This window comes from Ricinus communis, chromosome 5 (genome assembly GCF_019578655.1).
Source record: "Ricinus communis isolate WT05 ecotype wild-type chromosome 5, ASM1957865v1, whole genome shotgun sequence".
Lineage (NCBI taxonomy): Eukaryota > Viridiplantae > Streptophyta > Magnoliopsida > Malpighiales > Euphorbiaceae > Ricinus > Ricinus communis.
This window is the reverse complement of record NC_063260.1, coordinates 14,477,491-14,498,761: the sequence shown is the minus strand read 5'-3', so window position 1 is coordinate 14,498,761 and position 21,271 is coordinate 14,477,491. Positions and strand designations below refer to the sequence as shown.

At 28.4% G+C, this 21,271-nt stretch overlaps 4 protein-coding genes across 4 annotated transcripts; all 4 read left to right on the top strand.

Moving 5' to 3' along the window:
* The first annotated feature begins 4,606 nt into the window (after nt 1-4,606).
* On the top strand, nt 4,607-5,312 carry LOC125368566 (putative lipid-binding protein AIR1). The gene has a single exon (XM_048374988.1). It carries the CDS (start codon nt 4,730-4,732, stop codon nt 5,072-5,074), a length of 345 nt encoding a protein of 114 aa, XP_048230945.1. The 5' UTR covers nt 4,607-4,729; the 3' UTR covers nt 5,075-5,312.
* Nucleotides 5,313-7,139: 1,827 nt separating this feature from the next.
* Nucleotides 7,140-7,772, top strand: LOC8273007 (14 kDa proline-rich protein DC2.15). The gene is made up of 2 exons (XM_002533245.4): nt 7,140-7,673; nt 7,708-7,772. The coding sequence occupies exon 1, from the start codon at nt 7,308-7,310 to the stop codon at nt 7,650-7,652; it is 345 nt and encodes a 114-aa protein (XP_002533291.2). The 5' UTR covers nt 7,140-7,307; the 3' UTR covers nt 7,653-7,673; nt 7,708-7,772.
* Nucleotides 7,773-15,243: 7,471 nt separating this feature from the next.
* LOC125370195 (14 kDa proline-rich protein DC2.15-like) lies at nt 15,244-15,880 on the top strand. Its single transcript, XM_048374987.1, has one exon. The coding sequence runs from the start codon at nt 15,331-15,333 to the stop codon at nt 15,742-15,744; it is 414 nt and encodes a 137-aa protein (XP_048230944.1). The 5' UTR covers nt 15,244-15,330; the 3' UTR covers nt 15,745-15,880.
* Nucleotides 15,881-20,246: 4,366 nt separating this feature from the next.
* Nucleotides 20,247-20,947, top strand: LOC8273004 (14 kDa proline-rich protein DC2.15). Its single transcript, XM_002533247.4, has one exon. The coding sequence runs from the start codon at nt 20,332-20,334 to the stop codon at nt 20,740-20,742; it is 411 nt and encodes a 136-aa protein (XP_002533293.3). The 5' UTR covers nt 20,247-20,331; the 3' UTR covers nt 20,743-20,947.
* Nucleotides 20,948-21,271: the final 324 nt, after the last annotated feature.

Genomic DNA, 21,271 nt, shown 5'->3' with positions numbered 1-21,271 from the left:
ATTAGTATATATATATATATATGATGTGTCCAAACGCATGCACTTTCTGCCCATCTGAAAGCGGGAAACACTGAGAATTGTTAGAAACAAGTACAGCAATTGTGGCAACGATGACTATGTTTTAGACCAAAAAAGGAAAAAAAAAAAACAAAAGAATATTTATCTGAGAATGAAAATTAAAATGTATATATCTTTTAGTCTCCAACTTGAAAATTAGTCAAGAAATTAATGATCATTGATAGTAGAATTTGTTAAAATGTAGCTGTTCTTTAATCATTTTTGGAGGCCTGGCATTGATGATTTGAGGTTAATGTAAATAGATTTTCTTTTACTACTTTGAATATGTTATATCAAATAATTACGTTATTACATATACTGTAATTATTAAATTTTATGTCACTCATTTATATAGTTTAAATACTAATATTTAAAATATACTTCGCTCATCTAATAATTTTGTTTAACAAATTTGACGCTCAAGTCATTCCCGACATAAATTGCAAATTTCATGGCCCATTGTCTGAAGACCGACTGTATTATGCCACCAGGGATCGTGAGTTAGCCCCACTTTAAGCTAGACGAGGTTGGTCCAAAGACTGTGGATCTATTTTTACTAGTTTTATTTAAGAGGAAATCACATTTTTTAAAAAGATATTTATAAAAGTTACCTCAACTTTTAATTTATTGCATTTTTATTCTTTTTTTTTTTTTTTATATTTTCTAAAAATTGTGAAATTCAAACTCCTCTTCTAATATACCATTGATGATGAAATGGTGATATCCAAGGTAGAAAGTCTCAGCTCTGGCGAGGGCCATTGGCCTGTCAAACATCCACTTCACTGTCTAAAACTTTTCAAGTTAGTCTTACCGGAGACGGTGAGTCGCCTAGTTGCAGTGGCTTGGCCTGAAACAATGATGGTTTGCCGGAATAAAGGTGGTAGCTATTCCTTATTTTCCAACTCAATTTTTCAGTGGGCTAGAAGCGAGACACTGGCAGCCGCTTCATTTATAGTGTCGGGGACGACAAGATCTCTAAGATTTAGTGCAAAATGACATTGGATGGGTGGAGATTGGTAGTGGGCAGCGACGAGAGGAAGAAGAGTGCAATGGAGAGAGATAGAAAGTGAAAGGCCAAAATGATGAAGGTAAGCTGTTGTTTGGTCCTAGACATATTCTTCATTTAAAAAAAATCTTATTCGATTAATAATTGATAATTTTAGATAATTTTGTAATATTTAAGAGTATATAGTACATATATGTATCAGAAAGACTAATTATGAAATTAAGAGAAACTAAAAATGTTAACTTAAATAATTTATATAAAATAAAAGTAAAAATTAACAGATATTATAGAGTAACTATAATATATTAAATCCATAAAATTAAAACAATACTTACATATATATTAAAATAATTAACCAATCCAAGATATTTAAGGATTAGAATATTTATCAATACCCGAATAAATTTTTAATAAACAAATATTATATTAAAATACCTCTAAGAAATTATCATTAAAAAAATTAAAAATTTAGAGTATGTTTTATTGGTTGAATGATTTTTTGTTGGTATTTAGATGATGTTTGATTGATTTAAAAAGGGTATGGTTTATATTTTGTTGATGTTTGATTGAAATTTTATTTATTATCTAATTTCTTTACATCTTAATTTTATTAGTTGATTTTTATTTACTTTATATATTTTTTTGATTTTAGTTGATGTGTAATTTTTCTTTAAAGGTCTTTGGTATTGATCGATGTTTAGTTGATTTTTAGAGTATTTGACTTGATGGTATTTTTATAATTATCTTTTTTAGAAAATATTATTTTTATAATTTTTTTGAGATAAAAATATAATTATCCTTATAAAAAGAGATATTTCTGTAAATAATCTATTTTTTAATTTACAAAAGTATAATATTTTATAATCTGTATTTTTTTTCTTCTCAACAAAGAATTGAACTGAGTAGTCTTATCATATAATTCTTTCAATTTCACTACAATTTTTGGGCAATAAGGAGCTGCATAATTCGTGTAATTTTTTTATCAGTTGTAATTTTTCTTCTGAGGGTTCTTTCACATGTAATTTGGTTGCCTGGTTGATTAGCTTTTAGTATCTGGATGTTCACGGAAGGACCTGATGATCTTTTGATATATATTCTTTTCTTCTCTCTTTATTAATAAAAATAACAAAAATTATCAAAAAAAAACAGAAAAGAAAAAGATGAGATCCTTTATTTCTTTCTCAATTAAATTTTCTGACCAAATATATATAACATACGTTAAATGGGATAAGAAAAACTATAGTTAACTAATAAATAATTAATATTTTCATTAGCATTTACATTAGTTTCTTTATTATAAAATTGATAATTCGTAGAGGAATCTTTAATTAATTTCGCTAATATTGGTTTTTCTTTTGTGGTTTTTCTACCTTTTTCTTGATTCATGGATCCATAAATTCTACAAATGCTTAGCTGAGACTTTAGATTTTATGATACCATTAATGCCGGTTTCACCACATAGTGTAAGAAGAAAAATAAATCAAAAATATAAATTGTTATGATAATTGATTTAAGATGTCAAAACATGTGCCACATCAAGATTTTATTCTTTCAATTATTGTTAATTGTCTAGCAATTTGCTTATGCAATTGTATAATTATTTTATATTTAAAAAATTTATTTTATATATTATACATAATCTAATTTATAAGTATATTAATATAAAAGAATAGTTTTGTTTTATTTTTATAATATTTTTATTTAATTGATGTATTATATCTTTATAATACATTTTTATAAAGTTGATATTTTTATTATATGTTAAGATAAATATACATGAGAAATATATATATTTATCAATTTTAATATTTTTATCTATTTCTTGCACTAATAAATTTTTTATGTAATAGTTATTTTTAATAAGGAAGATTGTTAAAATTTCTACTATTTATTTCTTTAATATCATACATACATAAACATATATTATTATTTTTATTGTTATTATTATTATCATCATTTATATATATATAAATACAAACATATATTAAGATAATAAGTTTTATTATTAATATGTAGTAGTTGCGGTAATTATTATATTTATTATAATACTTTTTAATAATATAATAATTTTATATTTAAATAAGTCATAAATCTTTACTATATTTATTATCAACATTTAAAATTATATTTTTTTAAATATTTATAATTAACATATTGAATAGAATTATTAATCCTCCTTTGACTCGAAAACGTATAATAAAACTTAGTATTATTGTCCCAATAATGGATCCATTTGGTGTGGGCACGTTGAGCATTGTTTAATCAGTTTCATATAAACTTCCCAAAGATGATTTTTTTTGTTGCAAGAGAAAATCTTTTTTACCTCTAACAAATCCTTTTCCTATTTCTAACAGCTTTTGTGAAATAAAAAGAAGTTGTGTAATATTACCATGAATCCATTTTTATGAATATACTATATGTTATTTTTTTTATTAAAAAATATAAAATTTTACCACGTGAAATTTCATTAAAAAATTTAATATTCTTTATATATATAGATTATGTACATGTTAACATTTGCATTTCTATGGCTAAAGAAAGCTTATTTAAATATTTAACATATAGATGTTTTTCTTTTTCAAACGGGCTTGAATTAAATAATAAGGAAAAAAAGTTAAATTTGTCAGGTTAAGATACAAAGTTATTAATATTGAATGCAATTATAAACTGTTGGAGTGCAAAAATCTCCATCCAGATATTAATTAACAAGAATGGTTTCAGTTGCTTTTGCACAGCAGAGACATGTTCTAGGTATTGTTACAAATCTATTCTTTTGGGGTCAGATTCAAAGAACATTTAGTTATATACTTACTATAAAGTTTTAATAAATTAGTCCTTTAATTGGTACATAATAGGTGTACTGTGCTTGCAGATTATGAGGTGATTTTCCACCAAATTGTTGATCTTTTGATATAACAATATATCCTAATGCCAAATTTTTTTCTATAGGAAATTAATCTTTATCAAAAAAAAAAAAATGAAAAGATCTCAACGTGATCAATTTTCTTGTATAAAATTATAATATAAAGTCTGCTCCACATTTTTATTATTCTGTTTAATTTCCCTGAGCTGCTAATAATTAAAACAGCATGTTGAAGCTCGTGGGATTATTCGGTTGCCACCCTAGCTAGACCAATGTGCCTCGGTACGTTATCCTTCAAGATTTTCAAACCATCATCATATATCTTTCACTACATTTCCAGCTATTTTAGTCAATAATGACCATGCACTAATTGATTCGCCGTTATATAACACCATTATCACATATATTTTAAATTTATTAAATTTAATCGCAACTATTAAATAAAAAACTTACTGGTAGATGATAAATTTAATAATATTAGTATTTTATTTTATTAGTTATATAAATTCTGAAGAAAAAAGGTATGATTCTACTTTTTTTTTTTTTAAATATTGATTCTATTTTTTATTAAAATAAAATTTTTACGACAAAGTGTGACACTAAATAATGACCTGCCAAAGTCATGTGCCAAGATCATCAGGTATATTTCATGGTTTTCTTTTTAAACAAAAACAGTGCTTAATTTCCTTCTTTAAAATCCTTCCCCACTTCCCCATTTTGACATCACTTTCTCTTGAAAGGTTTAAAGCTTGATTATATCTCAGCAAACAAACATTCAAGAATTTCAAGCTTTCTTTTCAGAAATGGCATCAAGAACCGTAGCCTCGATGGCCTTCCTTCTCTCCCTCAACCTCCTCTTCTTTACTTTGGTGAGCTCCACCTCCACTTCTTGCCCAAAAGATACTGTAAAACTTGGTGTATGTGTCAATTTGTTGAAAGACTTATTAAGTGTTACAGTTGGTACCCCGCCGAAAACCCCTTGCTGCAGCCTCATTGCAGGCCTTGTTGATCTCGAAGCAGCTGCTTGCCTTTGCACCACAATTAAAGCTGATGTCGCCGGCATCAAATTGAACCTTCCAATTCACTTGAGTCTGTTGCTCAACTACTGTGGGAAAAAGGTTCCCCAAGGATTCAAGTGTTCTTATTAAATATTGCTTCTTTTCTTCATTTCTTTTCTATCTGAATATGGTCATGGTATGTTTCAGATATGTTTATTGGCGTATATGCTATAAGCATTAAATTAATAAGTTTTTGGAGTTATTTTTATTTTTTTATGTTGAAATTTGAAAGGCTTCTTGCCTTTTCTCCTTCATCACTGTATTCTTTTATTGTATTATTTGTACTACTTTTTCAGAATGAGAAAATAAGATGCAATTGTTCTTTTCACTGCAGAGCAAAGTTTTCATTTTGAAGTCTATGATATGGTTGTTCTAATGCATTTAGTATGAAAAATGTATCTAAGAACCTCATCAATTGATGGCGAAACGAATCACACTTCATTAAAAAGAAAGTTAAATTGGGAAAATTATGTTAGTACATGCTGGTAGAAAAATGTTTGGTATATTGAGTTATTAGGACAATAATATCAATGATTATTGAAATTTGTATTTAGTTTCGTTTTAGTTATAAACTTTTAATTTATTTCATTTCAATCATTATACTTTAATCTTTATTGTAATTTAGTCACTTTGCCAATAAAAAAATTGACATGTCATATCTGTTTTTATTACTCTTTTCTTATTGGTTATTTTTGCCATGTTTCAATCTCTTATTTGTGACGTGACTAAATTGAAACAAATTAAAATTAGATAGCTAAAACGAAACAAATTAAAATTTTATGATTAAAATAAAATTAAATGCAAAGTTTAGTGGCATTTTATGTCATTATCTCAACTTACTATATACATAATATTGTAATAACTAATTAAATATTTATAAAATAAAAATAACTGAAGTAATATTATAATTTATACAAAAATTGTTATTTAGTTGATTATTGTATAACTATTCATTGCATCTATCTTTATCCCATACTTATGGGTTCATTCTGTAGGAAAGTAATTTACATCATAATCAAGCATTGCGCATTAAATTGATGCGAGGAAAAATGTTGGTCAAACGTGTAGTTGTATTTTATGGGAAAAGATGATAGAAAAGAGGTGTCTAACGGCAATTTTAACAATTTTGATAACTTCTCATAATTGCATTCAAACACTTTTCTTTAACACTGAAATTCCTCGCTTTTCGGCAAAAATCTAAGACTTAAACCGTTAATACGCATTATTATTTTATTATTAAAGTTTAATTATGCTAATAGCATTTTATCATTTCATCCAATCCTAAAACAAGACCTCCTAATCATGTTAAAGGATCTTATTGAACTTGATTTGCATAGGTCATTCTTCTGTTTATCGAACTCCATTTTATCGAAATTTGTAAGACAATAATGTTTGATATTTGAGTTGTTTTTGAGATTTCATATCAGAACTTATTAAAAAGACAGCCTAACCATATGGGGTCAAATATAATATTCTTTCAAGACTAATTTCTTTATTGTATATAATAAAATTAATTAACACTAATCCCATGAGCAACCAATAATTTAATACAACCTGTTGAAGCTTGGCAGATTATTCCATGTTCTACATTGATTCATAAATAATCAAATATATACTAAATACAGTATATAAAATAGGCATTCTACTTTTATGTAATCAAATTCATTAATCCCCTGATGCAGTCTTATCCAATTTTTTCACTAAGATCATTGGTTTTTACAATTAAAACAATGCCCATTATAGATACAGATTAAGCATATTATACAAAAAAGAATTCTATTAAAATACGTCTCTGCTTCTTCTTTTTTTCTTTCTTTTTTTCCCTTTTGGGTACATTCTTGAATTTGCTTAAAAATGTGAATTAGTTCATATAATCTTCTTTCCTGCTCAATTATTGAATTAATTGATATAAAAACGATTAACTCGGACAATAATTTGGCTTAATCTAAGAGAAATATTTAATTTTTTTTTTGTCTTATATAACAAAAAGTAATCACCTTGAATCCCTGGTGCAGCTAATAATTAAACAAAATATTGAAGCTCATGGTATTATTGGGTTTCCACCCTAGATGAATGTGCCTAGGTATGTTACATTTCAAGATTCTCAAACGATCATCATATCATCTTTCACATTATTTCCAGCTATTTTGCCCAATAATTCCGTGCCGATGATTTTTCCAGGATTTTTTACTTATTATAAACGAAACCAGTGCTTAATCTCCTTGTATAAAATCCTTCCCCAGTCATCATTTTCTCATCACTCTTAAAATTCGTTATATCTAAACAAACAAACATTCAAGAATTTCAAGCTTTCTTTTCAGAAATGGCATCGAGAAATGTAGCATCACTTGCCTTTCTCCTCTCCCTCAACCTCCTGTTCTTTACTTTGGTGAGCTCCACCTCCACTTCTTGCCCAAAAGATACTGTAAAACTTGGTGTATGTGTCAACTTGTTGAAAGATTTATTAAGTGTTACAGTTGGTACCCCGCCAAAAACCCCTTGCTGCAGCCTCATTGCAGGCCTTGTTGATCTCGAAGCAGCTGCTTGCCTTTGCACCACAATTAAAGCTGATGTCCCCGGCATCAAATTGAACCTTCCAATTCACTTGAGTCTGTTGCTCAACTACTGTGGGAAAAAGGTTCCCCAAGGATTCAAGTGTTCTTATTAAATATTGCTTCGTTTCAATTTTTCTTTTTTTGTTTTCCTGCTTGAATGCGACCGTGGTATGTTTTAGATATGTTTATTGGCGGATACGCTGTAAACATTAAATTAATAATTTTTTGTGTTATTATTATTTTTTTTATATTTGATTTTTGGATGTCTCCTTGTTCTTCATCGTCTTCTCTATTCTTTTATTGTATGATTTATTCTGGTTCTGCATATTAAAAATAAATAAGATGTAATTTTTCTAATATGCTCTTTGCATTGTACAGCTTTTTTTTTTTTTTTTTTGCATAATACATATTTAAACACTTAAATTTTAATAATTTAGTTATTTCAATATTTTAATTTTTAGTTTAATATAATAAACACTTAAGATATGCTTTTAGAATTTTACTTTAATCTAACAGACATTCAAATTTTATTTAATGATAACACTAAAATACCTACGCATAATATTCGTAGACATGCTGAATGAAACTACATGTCAAAAAATATTTAGATATCACAAAAATATTAATTGAGGTATTTATCAATTTAAATTAAAAATAAAAAATAATTAAAATTTAAGTCTCCAAATATGTATTTAGTCTTTTTTTATTATAAATTTATAATATATATTTGTTTTAATGCATCTAGTATAACCGGTGTCGATGGTTCAAAAAAATAAGTATAACTGGTGTCGAAGAACAAACTAGCTACTATTAATTAATAATAATAAATACAGTTACAGTCTATTGAATAAAAAAAATAGAAAATCATAATAAAGAAAATACTGATTTTGGTGCATAGTGATCTTATCCTAGTCTATGATTGTAGGCCAATATTGTGTAATTATGCATTAAGTATAATTCTTGCACAATGAATGAGCACAATAACAAGGTTACAACACAAGTAAGTCTTACAAAAGAACAATAACAAATCTTTAGCAAGAAAGTTACTTACAATTTGAGAAATAATAATAATAATAATTTTATTGATAGCTGATGCAATGATATCTAGGGTTTAGGGCACTCTATATCACTACAAGAAAACAAGACTTTAAAATTTTTGGCCGCTAAAAGTTCACACTCAAATGATTTAGGGCAAAAATAAATATGTCTACAAATTCACCACCGACAGACAGCATCCCGCGAAAGGTTTTTAGTGCACAAATTTCAAGTTCTTGCCACTTGATAAAACTTCCAGCGGGGATATCGATTTTGGCCACAATTCTGATACACTGTGGCCAGATATTTTGGCCACTAAAGGAAGCTGCCAGCTCAAATAAAAACTAAAACGCAATAAACTTGTTAATTTCATTTCATGTGACAATTTCTTTCCCCGTACTAACCACTGCTTTTCACAATGACAATACAATTATTATAAAAATTGTTATAATAATATTAAAATGTTTGAATTATATTAGATGTCTATTATTATGTTTATAGATAAATTTTCTTATGTAAATGAAATTTTATATTTGTAACTCTTTATATCTAAGATATATATTTTTAATAGAAAAAAATTATGTGAAACTATCCTCTATCTTTATTGAATTCATTATTAAATTTATAAGAACCTATTTTGGTAGTCTTAATAAGTATATAGCACCTTTTTTTTTTATTTGTGGCTTTTAAATTTCTACTAAATTCTTTTATTTTAACTAAATACTAGTTTATATTGCAATTATAATTTTATCTGCATATTTTATAGGATCATGATTTTATTTTATTTCTATCTTATTTTATTTATTATAATATATATATTATCCGATATTAGTTATAGTTTTTGAAGAAATTGTATTATAAATTTTAGTTCTTGAAGAACTTATATTATAAATTTTAGTTCCTCAAGAACTAGCGTTATATATAGTTTTTGAAGAACTTATATTATATATTTAGTTTTTGAAGAACTTGTATTATAAATTTTAGTTTATGAAGAAATTGTATTATTAATTTTAGTTCCTAAAGAACTAATATTAGTTTTAGCTGTTGAAGAACTAATTAATAAATAACTAAACATATAAATTCCTGAAAAATTTTAACCATAAGTTCCTGAAGAACTAAATATCTTGAAATCTAGTATCTCAATTTATTAAAGAATTAAGATTATGTTCTTGAAGAACTAAATATATTGGTCTTTAAAATATTGATACTAATTGACGTGTTATTTATTTATTTTTATATAGAAAGGTAAAATATTATAGATTCTACTCAATCATTAGTAGGATTAAGAACAAATGATGTAGATTTATGTCTTACAAACAGTACTACTACACACACCATATTAAGAGATAATAAAATTTTTCTCACTTAACAAAGGGAGAAACTTGTGTCAATACAATATCTGATAGTAAAGAATAATTGAAGGCTCCGGAAGAGCAAATATATTACTACCTCGAGGTATATATTTTTTTTATTAAAAGTGCATTATTTTCTCCAAAAACTCATAGAAATTTATTAAAATTTAAAGATATTTGTCAAAATAGATATCATATTAAAACTACAAACATATAAAATATTGAATATCTCTATATTACAACCCTCACAATGGGAAAGAAATGTGCATCGGAGAAATTATATGTTTTCTCTTATGGCTTATATTACACATATATGTGTACTATTGAAATAAATATGGTACCAAAAGTTTACTGACCAAAATATTTTTCTTATTTGGGGTGATCGATTAGGTCATCCTGGATCAACAATGATGCGAAAAATTATTGAAAGCCCTTATGGCCATCCATTGAAGAACCATAAGATTCTTCAATCTAATAAATTTTCATATTCAGCTTGCTCTCAAGAAAAACTGATTATTAGGCTTTCACTGAGTAAAATTCAAAATGAATCACCTAGATTTCTAGAACGTATACAAAGCGATATTTATGGAGCAATTCATCCACCATGTAGACCATATAAATATTTTATGGTATTAATATATGTATCAACAAGATGGTCACATTTATGTTTATTATTAATTTGAAATCTAGCATTTGCTAGATTACTTGCTCAAATAATTCGATTAAGAATATAGTTTTTAGAATATGCTATTAAGACAATTTATTTCGATTATGCTGGTGAATTTATATCTAAGGCCTTTAATGTTATTGTATGTCAATTGGAGTAACTATTGAATATCCAATAGCTCATTTTCATACTCAAAATGATCTAGCAGAATTTTTTATTAAACTTCTCCAATTAATAGCTAGACCATTACTTATCAAAACAAACCTCCCAATAATTGCTTAGGGATATATAATTTTACATGCTACAACTATTATTTGCATTAAGTCAACTAATTATCATAAATTTTTACCATTACAATTGGTATCTGGCCATGAGCCAAATATTTCCCATTTGAGAACTTTTAGATATGTTGTTTATGTCCCAACTAAACCCCACCCCCACCCCAACGCCGCCCCCCCACATCACATAAAAATTGGACCTTAAAGGATATTGGAAATATATATTGGATACGAATCTCCATCTATAATTAAATATCTTGAGCCGAGAGATGTCTTTACTGTGAGATTTAATGATTTTTATTTTAATAAGGCTTTATTTTCTAAATTACCGGGAAAGAACAAGCAATTAGAGAAATTAAATTATTTGGAATGAGTCATCATTAAATCATCTTTATCCTTATTCAAAACAATGGGAACTAGAAGTTCAAAAGATCATTTATTTGCAAATATAGCAAGCCAATTGCCATATGCATTTTGTAATCCAAAAAGAGTTATTAAATCTTATATACCAGCTAAAGATGCTCCAGCTAGAATTGATATCCCAGTAGGATAACATATTAATATTATAGAAAATAAGTCCATGACATGCCAAGAGCATGGTAGGCCACCTGGTTCCAAGGATAAAAATCCAAGAAAGAAAAAGAAACAAAATAAACCAAGTGATAGTCCTAAAGTGATGCTCCTGGAGAGTCTATAACAAAAGACATAGATGAATAAGTAACCCAAGAAGAGGTTCGAGTGCATGCAGATGATGAAAACAATGAGATATCTATCATCTATGTCACTTTAGGTAAGAGATGGAACCAAAATAAAACTATTGTCGACTATGTATTTGTATATGCAGTGGCAATTGATATTGCACTAGAAAGTGAGGACATTTAAACTTAAGTCTTTCATTAAATGTTGATAAAGAAATGGCCTAAATAAAAAGATGCAATCCAGGCAGAATTAAACTCATTAGAGAAACACCAAGTCTTTGAGCCCATTGTTTTAATACCTGAAGATATTAAGCTAGTAGGCTATAAATAGATTCTTATGCATAAACGCAATAAGAAAAATGAAATTGTGAGATATAAAGCATGACTTGTAGCACAAAGATACTCACAAAAATCTGGCATTGATTATGAAAAAACTTATTCCCAGTTGTGGATGCAATTTATATTTAGATTATTAATTAGCTTGGCAAGTGTAGAAAGACTTCGTATATAACTTATGGATGTCATTACAGCTTATTTATATGAATCACTTGATAATGACATTTATATGAAAGTTCTTGAAAGACTAAAAATACTTGAAGCATGTAGCTCAAAATCTCGAAAAGTGCATTTAATTCAGCTATAAAAATTCTTGTACGGATTAAAACAGTATGGACGAATATAGTATAACTGCCTAAGTTTGAAGGAATGATATACTAACAGTTCAATATATCTATATGTTTTTATTAAGAAAAAAATTTGGTTTTGCTATAATTGCAGTTTATGTTGATGATTTAAACATCATTGAGACTCCTGAAGAATTGATAGAAATAATAACTTATTAAAAAAAGAAAATTAAAATAAAAGATTTGGGACAAACAAAATTTTGTCTCAGACTGCAAATCAAATATTTATTTGAAGAAATTTTTATTTATCAGTCAACTTATACTGAAAGAATATTAAAATAATTTAATATGGATAAATCTCATCCAGTGAGTTCTCCTATGATTATTAGACATCTGGATGTGAAAAGGGATCATTTTCGTCATCGGAAAGATGAAAAAAATACTTAGTCTAGAAGTATCATATCTTAGTACTATATGAGCATTAATGTATCTTGCTAATTGTACAAGACCTGATGTAGCATTTTCTATGAACTTGCATATAGTTAAGATCTATGATCCAACATATCAAGGAAATATGTGATCTTCCATTTAATAAAGAAAGCCCAACAATATTATATGAAGATAATGTTGCTTGTATTGCACAATTCAAAGAATGATATATTAAAGGAGATAGAACCAACACATTTTATCAAAAGAAATTTTCACACATGAGTTTCAAAAATAAGGAGTTTTAGATGTTTATTAAACTCGATCTATTAATAATCTGACAGATTTGTTTACAAAAGTACTCCCTACAACAAAATTCGAGAAGGTGCTGAACAAAATTGGCATGCACCGACTAAGATATATTTGTTATAGAGATGTTTCATGAAGGGAAAGTTTTGATGCATTGTCCTCTTTTTTTCTTATCTTAGGTTTTATCCCATTATGAATAATATACTCCTTTTCTTTGACTAAAATTTTTTTCTATGAGATTTTTCTTAGTAAGGTTTCAACGAGGTATGTTCATTGTAATAGATATTCAAAAGGGGAGTGTTATGATAATATTAAAGTGTTTGAGTTATATTGGATGTCTATAATTATGCCTATAAATAAATTTCCTTATGTAAATAGAACTTTATCTCTGTAACTCTTTACAACTATAAATAGGTGTTACAATCAATGAAATGATACAAAAAAATTACCCTCTCTTCTCTCTTTGTTTTCTTTATTCTTATTCTTTAGTTTATGATACTCTTTTATTTTTTCTATTGTTATTTATTTTATAATAAATATAATATTAAGTTAAAGAAGGAAAAAAAAATTTAAAATTAACTCTAGAAAGCCTCTTTCTTTCTCACTCCATAATCAAAGAAGCAACCATATTTATCTAAAGCCTGTATTAAGTCAGGATTATTTGTTCAGTGAAAAGAACAAACTCTTAATCAATTTTAAAACCAAATTCAATTATAAAATATGTAAAACTGCAGATATAAAGCGTGTATGTACCTTATACAAAAGACTAAGTAAATATCATGTAGGAAGAGAGAAAAAAAAAAAAAGAAAAAAGAAAAAAGAAACATAAAGCTCACAAATCAGAGTGAAAGACAAGATATAAAGCTCTCCGGATAAAGATAAAAATATCATATAATCAGATATGTAGCATAAAGCATGTGTACGCCAAGTTTGCTTCTGCTGCTTGAAGGCGCAACAAGAATCTTAGGATCTTAACTCTTAAATCAGAATTGTAAAATTAAAAAAAAAAAAAAAAAAGAGAATTGCAAAATTTTGTATGTAAATCTTAGTAAATAATATAAGATTATAAAAAATTACTGTAAGTGGTATAAAGTTATGATAAATTTTAAAGTGCCATAGTTTATAATGCCGTATTTATTTATATTATTATATACTTATTAAAATTTATAGAATTTAAATTAAATTTAAATAAAAGTCCCTTTTGTAAAATTTTGTAAATTTTGTATATTAATATTTTTTTTATGTAAATTGTTTAAAGGAAAAACTTTTTATGTAAATTTAATTTATATTTTTAAATTTTTATTTAATAAATATAAAGACATTTGAGAAAAATTAAGTCATTATAAATTATGGCATTCTATAATTTACCTATAATTATTATATGACCTATATCATCCACGACTGCATGAGAAATTTCAACATATTCTTTGTGTTGAAATCTAATAATATTTTTTTATTATGAAGAGAATAATAATGGATTCTTAAGCAAAGTAAAATCTAGATCTTAATTAACCATAGGAGGTAGTAGCTTAGTCGCATAAATGAGAAATCAAGACTAAAAATTTTATACTTATGTAATTGAGCAAGAATTTCTTCCCATTGGACCACATGCAAAGATTATGTTTCTACTAATCCAACTTTTCTCAATTTGGAATCAATTCGTTATGCTCTCAATTCCCATGTGCAAAGTCTGGCAGATTATATCTTCTGCATTCCGGGATGTACCCTGTGAAATATAACAATCACCAATTTTCGACTCAGTTCCAAACAGACATTATAAACAAGATCAGAGGCTCACATGTGCGATATGGGTAGTGATTTTTTTGGGTAATTGTGAAATTTTTACATGCAATTTGCAAAGAAGTTTTATAATTTGTTCCTCTGATTAAGTAGGTTCTACTGAAGTTTAATTCATAATCTCAAAATCCTAGGGACAACTACTCTGCAGCTTATCTAATAACTAAGAGAAATCAGCAGAGATGAAGAAAAAAAGGAGCATACAAAGAAATAGTTCAGTGCAATTAGATTATCATTAGCATCATAGCATGTGAAGAGAGAGAATTTGACAACTAACTAATAGAGAAGACTCCAAACTCTACAATCAGAAAATGCCTTATCCTGCAGGCTGCAATGCCAGGTTGTGCTCACACGTAAGTTAAAATTCACAACTGTTGTTTCTTCCAAATGATCATCATCCACCATGTTATGGTGCCAGGTAGATCGTGAATGATTCTATACCCATGGAAGGTACCCACATATGTCATAATTGCAATTTTTAAATCTGAATTACTGCTCAGTCTGCACCTATAAAAACCTTAACCTACTTCACCATTTTCGTCACCCGCTTGAACATATCTCAAAAACTTACCAAGAAACTTTAGTTTCTTTGATTTTCATTGAGTTATGGCTTCAAGAACCCTTGCTTCAACTGCCTTTCTCCTCTCTATCAACCTTCTTTTCTTCACTTTGGTGAGTTCTACCTATTGCCCGCCATCAGCACCGAAAGGGCATGCACCTCACCCTATCAAACCATCACCGGTGCCATCATCAAAACCTGCCAAGTGCCCAAGGGACACCTTAAAGCTCGGTGTATGCGTAGATTTATTGAAAGATTTGTTGAGTGTTACAGTTGGTACCCCACCAAAGACCCCTTGCTGCAGCCTCATTGCCGATCTTGTTGATCTTGAAGCTGCTGTTTGCCTTTGCACCACCATTAAAGCTAGTCTCTTGGGTATTAACTTGAGTGTTCCAGTTGACTTGAGCTTGTTGCTTAACTACTGTGGCAAGAAGGTGCCAGAAGGATTCAAGTGCGCATAAATTAAATGTGCTTGTGTTTGATTTCTGATTACTTCATCATTTTATCTTCTCCGTTGTGCTTTTAACTTTTGGGATGTTTTTATTGCTTATGCCATATTTTTAAATCAATAAATTCGTATTGTATTTTTATTTTTAATTAATTGATGGAAGACCTGTTGTCTTCTTCTCATTGTACTGAATTCAGTTGAAAATTGAATTTATTATTTATAAGAGAAGTATATATTCATGTCACCGTGCACAACTGAACATAGATATAGTTCAAATAAATAAATCGGTAGATAACCAGACAAGTTAGATAAAAATATGCAGAATCAAGATTTGAAAGAGCCAAGATGAAGTAGCATTAATTTTAACCATGCATCAATTTCTTTCAGATGCGCAAAAAGAAAAGCCAAGCTTGACAAGAGCTTCAATTCAAATAAGACATGAAAATAGAGATTCCAAATCAAAAGCTTGCAGTAGAAAATTGAGAGAGAAAGCAGGACATTAAATGTAACATACAAGCTGTAGAAGCACTAAAACTTGCATGTCGTTAAGTATACCACAAAAGTGGGCTTTCAAGAGCAGCGTACAAACAAGACTGAAATTCGTACTTTTAACTGTTTACTTATATTGGGCTGATTCAGGCTCGTTGATTTAATGACTTTATAATATTTTTCAGTTTTTTTTTTTTTTTGTTGGCTGGGTTCGAAGCGAATTCTAAAATCAATCTCTTGGGCATGAACTTAAGTGTTCCAGTTGATTTGAGCTTGTTGCTCAACTATTGCAGCAAGGTGGTGCCGAAAGGTTTCCATTGTGCATAAATATGTGCCCTCTTTTTAGTTAAATTTTATTAGTTTTCTTTTTTTAAACCTTTTTCATCATGTTCTGTTTCAGCTTTGCAATGCTTTTGGCCTGCGCCATAAACATTTAATCAAGAATTTTACTGTGTAACAAATTAATAGAGATTTGTTTTTATAGATGAATTGAAGGCTTCTTGTCATTCTTGTGCATCCACCCTTTTATGTTTGTACTGAAGTTATTTTATAAGTGGTGTGAATGAAATAATTAAAGAAGCCTAGTTATTCTGAGAAAGTAGTTCTAAGGAAAATACGAAATCAAATTTTGTATGCCCTAATATACATTTCAATATTTTAGCATTTGTTCTATAATGCAAGAGACCAGATGCAAAAGCCAGATAGAACATTCAGACAAAGTCAGAGAAGCCAAAAAAAGAACTTGGATAATGAAATGCTGCAAAAAGCAATGATGAAGTAGCCGCTAAAATCCATCATGCTTTGAAATGCGAAAAATAGAGGGCAGCTTTGACAAAACTAAATAAGATAGTCGATCCTTTTAAATCATAGCTTCCTTGAGAAAATTGATAAATTTAACAACAGAATATAAATATAAAAATATACATACAGAGGCAAAAAAAGTTAAAATTATAAATTGAGGAACTTTATAATTTAAAAAAATAATTGAAAAGTATTAGAGATTAAATCAGTAAAATTTAGAGGTGAAAATCTTATTTAATTTGTTTCATTGGATGCTCTCATTTTAAATTGATAAGAGATTTATTAAAATTGCCATATACGGTGGTTGTAGTTGCCGGAGTGTTAATATGTTTAATTAATCCAATCAAAGACTGAGATGTGTTAAAATCTGTTTTCTAGCCATCGTAGTAAATTCTTTTATTTAACTCAATTAAACTTAACGTGAGCTAATCTATTTAGTTAACCCAAAAATAATCTCTTGCTCTCTCGGATAAAAATCACTCTCAAACTAAACTCTTTTTTAGTTTTAACAAAATCAAAATCCCTAAAATCCTCTAATCAAAATCTAGTTCAGTTAGAATTCGGAAAAGGAGAATGGAGATTCTAGTTTTTTACATGTGAGAATAGTATTTTCAGAGAGGAAAAGATCAATAATGAGTTAACTAGCATAATTTAGTTTAGATTAAGATAGGTTAACATGTCAACATTTAGGCACCTATAACCATCATGCATACACGGTTGTAATAAAATATGTGATTAAAATAAAATTAAGTATGATATTAAGAAATCTTTTATATTATTATTTTAATTTCAGTCTTGAAACGCATTTAATAAAAAAATAAAAAAACTAATTATGATTTGTAGATCAATACCTCAAATCGAATGTCACACGTATTTTTATTTTTTCCTTGAAATGAGCTGCATGCCAAACATTAGAATTTACAAGGCCTAAGTCGGACTGTATACCACGATCTCCTGCACGACATTTAACAGAAGTTTTCAAGGATTTAAAGCACAAAAAATTAACATTAAAAATTGAGAGAGAGATTTGTACGATTTTTGACTTTTCGCGCAGAATAATATAAGAAGATATTTCTGTAATTCATTAATGCCAGTCCAAAACTACGTGATCCCTAGCAACGAATGAATCTAAAAATAGCAGCGACAGAGCACCTGAACTTCAGGAATTGCGGCCGAATTGGACTTCAACTGGTGTGAAATTCTGACTTTAGACTTGTGAATTTTTGCTAGTTGACATTTTATTTATGTTTGAGCTGAATTTATTAAATTCCTTGCCTTCTTCGCCTTTTCCTAGTAAGGGAAAAGGAGACTACTGACTTTACTACACTTTCTCCCTTCGATCGCCTCCAATCGCCTGAAGTCATTTTTTTCTTTTCATTTGATCGCTTGAATGGAAATCGAATAAGAAGTTCATCCGAATCATGAACGAGTGACGCGCGTGGAAAGGGGAATTGAGCAAGTCACAGCGTAGTCTTATAGCAATCTTATGAAATAATCCCTCCTATCTGTCGCTATCAGTTAGTCTGTACAGTGTATTCTATCTTCAATTCTTAGTAAAAGGTCTCTTTATACGCTATATGCTCTGTGGCAAGATTAATATTGTGTTTAGCTGAATTCAACAAGAAATTTATCTCATTTGAAAAAAATACATGAAATATAAAATAAAACAAAAATAATAAAGTTGAAAGAGATATATATTAACAAATTAATATGGAATTCATTTAGAAATTCTATCTATTTTGGTAGAATTTGGTTCATATATAACCAATTTCATTTAAAACATATAAATTTTAGATTTGTAAATAAATTACATAATTTTATAAATTTCGACTAAATAAAATATAATTTAACATAATTAAAATTTAAGCAAGTTTAATAAATATAAATATAAAATATAAAATTTAGAATTCAATTATTTTTAAATTTTATTAAAAAGTAAAATATTTATATACAATCGTAACATATTCTTTTAAAAAAGCTTATAATTGTATTGTAGTAGGTATTTGAAATTTAAATAAGTAAAAATATATAAATTTTATATTTAAATTTTAAATTACTAATAGATTAATTTACGAGTTAATTCATAGGAGTATTAATCAGTCAAATTAGTCTAATAAAGTAAGTTTAGCTAGCTTGAGCTCAACTCATTTATTAGAAGATCAAATGAATTCTTACCGAATAATTCAAGAGCCATTCATTTTATTGTAAATTTATTTGAATTACTAATTTGAAAATAGTATCTCAATATTATAGTATGTGTATTCTTTCTCGATAGCAGTCCAAGAGAATATGACTAGATAGAGAATGTCAACATCTGCAGCTCCAATAGGACTCATAACTCATTATTTGCCTCCTAAGCACTTAGAACACAGTCCAATCATGCAAGATGGTCCTCCAAGAATGGATATTGTCGTCTTTGCAACTAGAGAGAAAGGGAAGTTCCTCAAGCTAGCTGAACCCTGCAACACTATGTCACCCTTCAAAACCATTGAAACAGCAGATAAAACTCCAAAGAGCAATGTAAAGTTACTGTCAAATAACTTGAACAAAATCCTTAGCACCAAAAACTGCAAGTATTGACTGCAAAATCTTCAAAACGAAAGAAACTTTCCACATTCTCAGCAAGAAAATGAAGTAGATCAAGACCCATTACGGGTTGTCAAAAGACTCCATATAGGAGTCCATAAACAGGAAGGTAGAGAAGAAACTAAAGAAAGAGAACTAAAATTAGACTAAATTATTTAACTAAGCATGAAAATGAAATTGAAATGAGGGGCATCGCCAGCGATATATTTAGAACTAAATAAAATATGAGAATTATTAAAGAGAGAAAAATTTCTGAGAACTCATAAAGAACATTTTAATACCAATTGACATTTAATGTTCAAGTAATTAAGTTGCAGTGAGCCACTAACAAAATGGTAACTTTGGACATGGCATGATGGCTTACAACTTGCACGAATTCTAGTACTGATGGTAACTTTCCTCCGTCGAATACAATCACATTAATATATATATATATATATATAAAATAAAAAAATAAGACAACACTTGGAAGATAACAGTGTGTGTATATATATATATATATTATTATTATATTGTATATATTCAATTCATGCTCTTCCATTGCAATGCCAGGTTGTGCCTAGTATATAATCCACATGAACCATATAATGAGAATTTTAAAAGGACAAGTTGCACTTAATCTCCTCCTATAAAACCCCTTAGCCTACTCCACCATTTCCATCAAACAAGGTGCAAAAGCTTATATATCTTAATAAGCATTCAACACTTCTAAAACATCTTCGAAATGGCATCAAAAGCTTTTGCCTCCACTGCCCTTCTCCTCTCTCTCAATCTCCTCTTCTTTACTTTGGTCAGCTCTACCTACTGCCCACCGCCACCATCACCAAAGCCAAAATCCCCCGCACCTCACTCCAGCTACCCATCATCAAAACCTACTAAATGCCCGAAGGATACCCTAAAGCTGGGTGTATGTGTCGATTTGTTGAAAGATTTACTGAGTGTTACAATTGGTAAACCACCAAAGTCCCCTTGCTGCAGCCTCATTGGCGATCTTGTTGATCTTGAAGCTGCAGTTTGCCTTTGCACTACCATCAAAGCTAGTCTCTTGGGCATTAACTTGAATGTTCCAGTTGATTTAAGCTTGTTGCTCAACTACTGTGGCAAGAAGGTTCCTGAGGGTTTCAAGTGTGCATAAATATATGCATTCTAATTGGTTAATTTTAGTTTTTACCTTCTCTTCCTCATGCTGTGTTTTAGCCCTGGAATGTTTTTATGGCTTGTGCCATAGACATTCGATAATAATTTCTCCATGTACCATTTCTTTTTCTGGTTGTACTGAATTCTATTGAAAATTGAATGTGGCATTAATTTACTAATAAAAGAATTATTAATTTGGTAAAGAATGAGTGAAGGCATTTCTTTCCTGTCAAATATTGGTTCAAACTCACTCAATATTATTGCGTTAATTACATGTAACAATTATTTGAAACTAAAGAAGTCGGAAAGCAAGAGAAAATCAGCATACTTTTCCTGTTAGTTGCTTTATATAATTAAGCCTGTGATTAAGTATTTGTCCCATCTACCTAATAATTTTATCCAGTAGCAATGGATTTATTTGGAAGTCAGTAATTAAATGAAAAAAATTAAGAAATCAGAAAATTAACAGCATAACATTTAGCACCGAAAGTTGCTGAATTATGAATGTAGACAGCAACGGAAAGAAA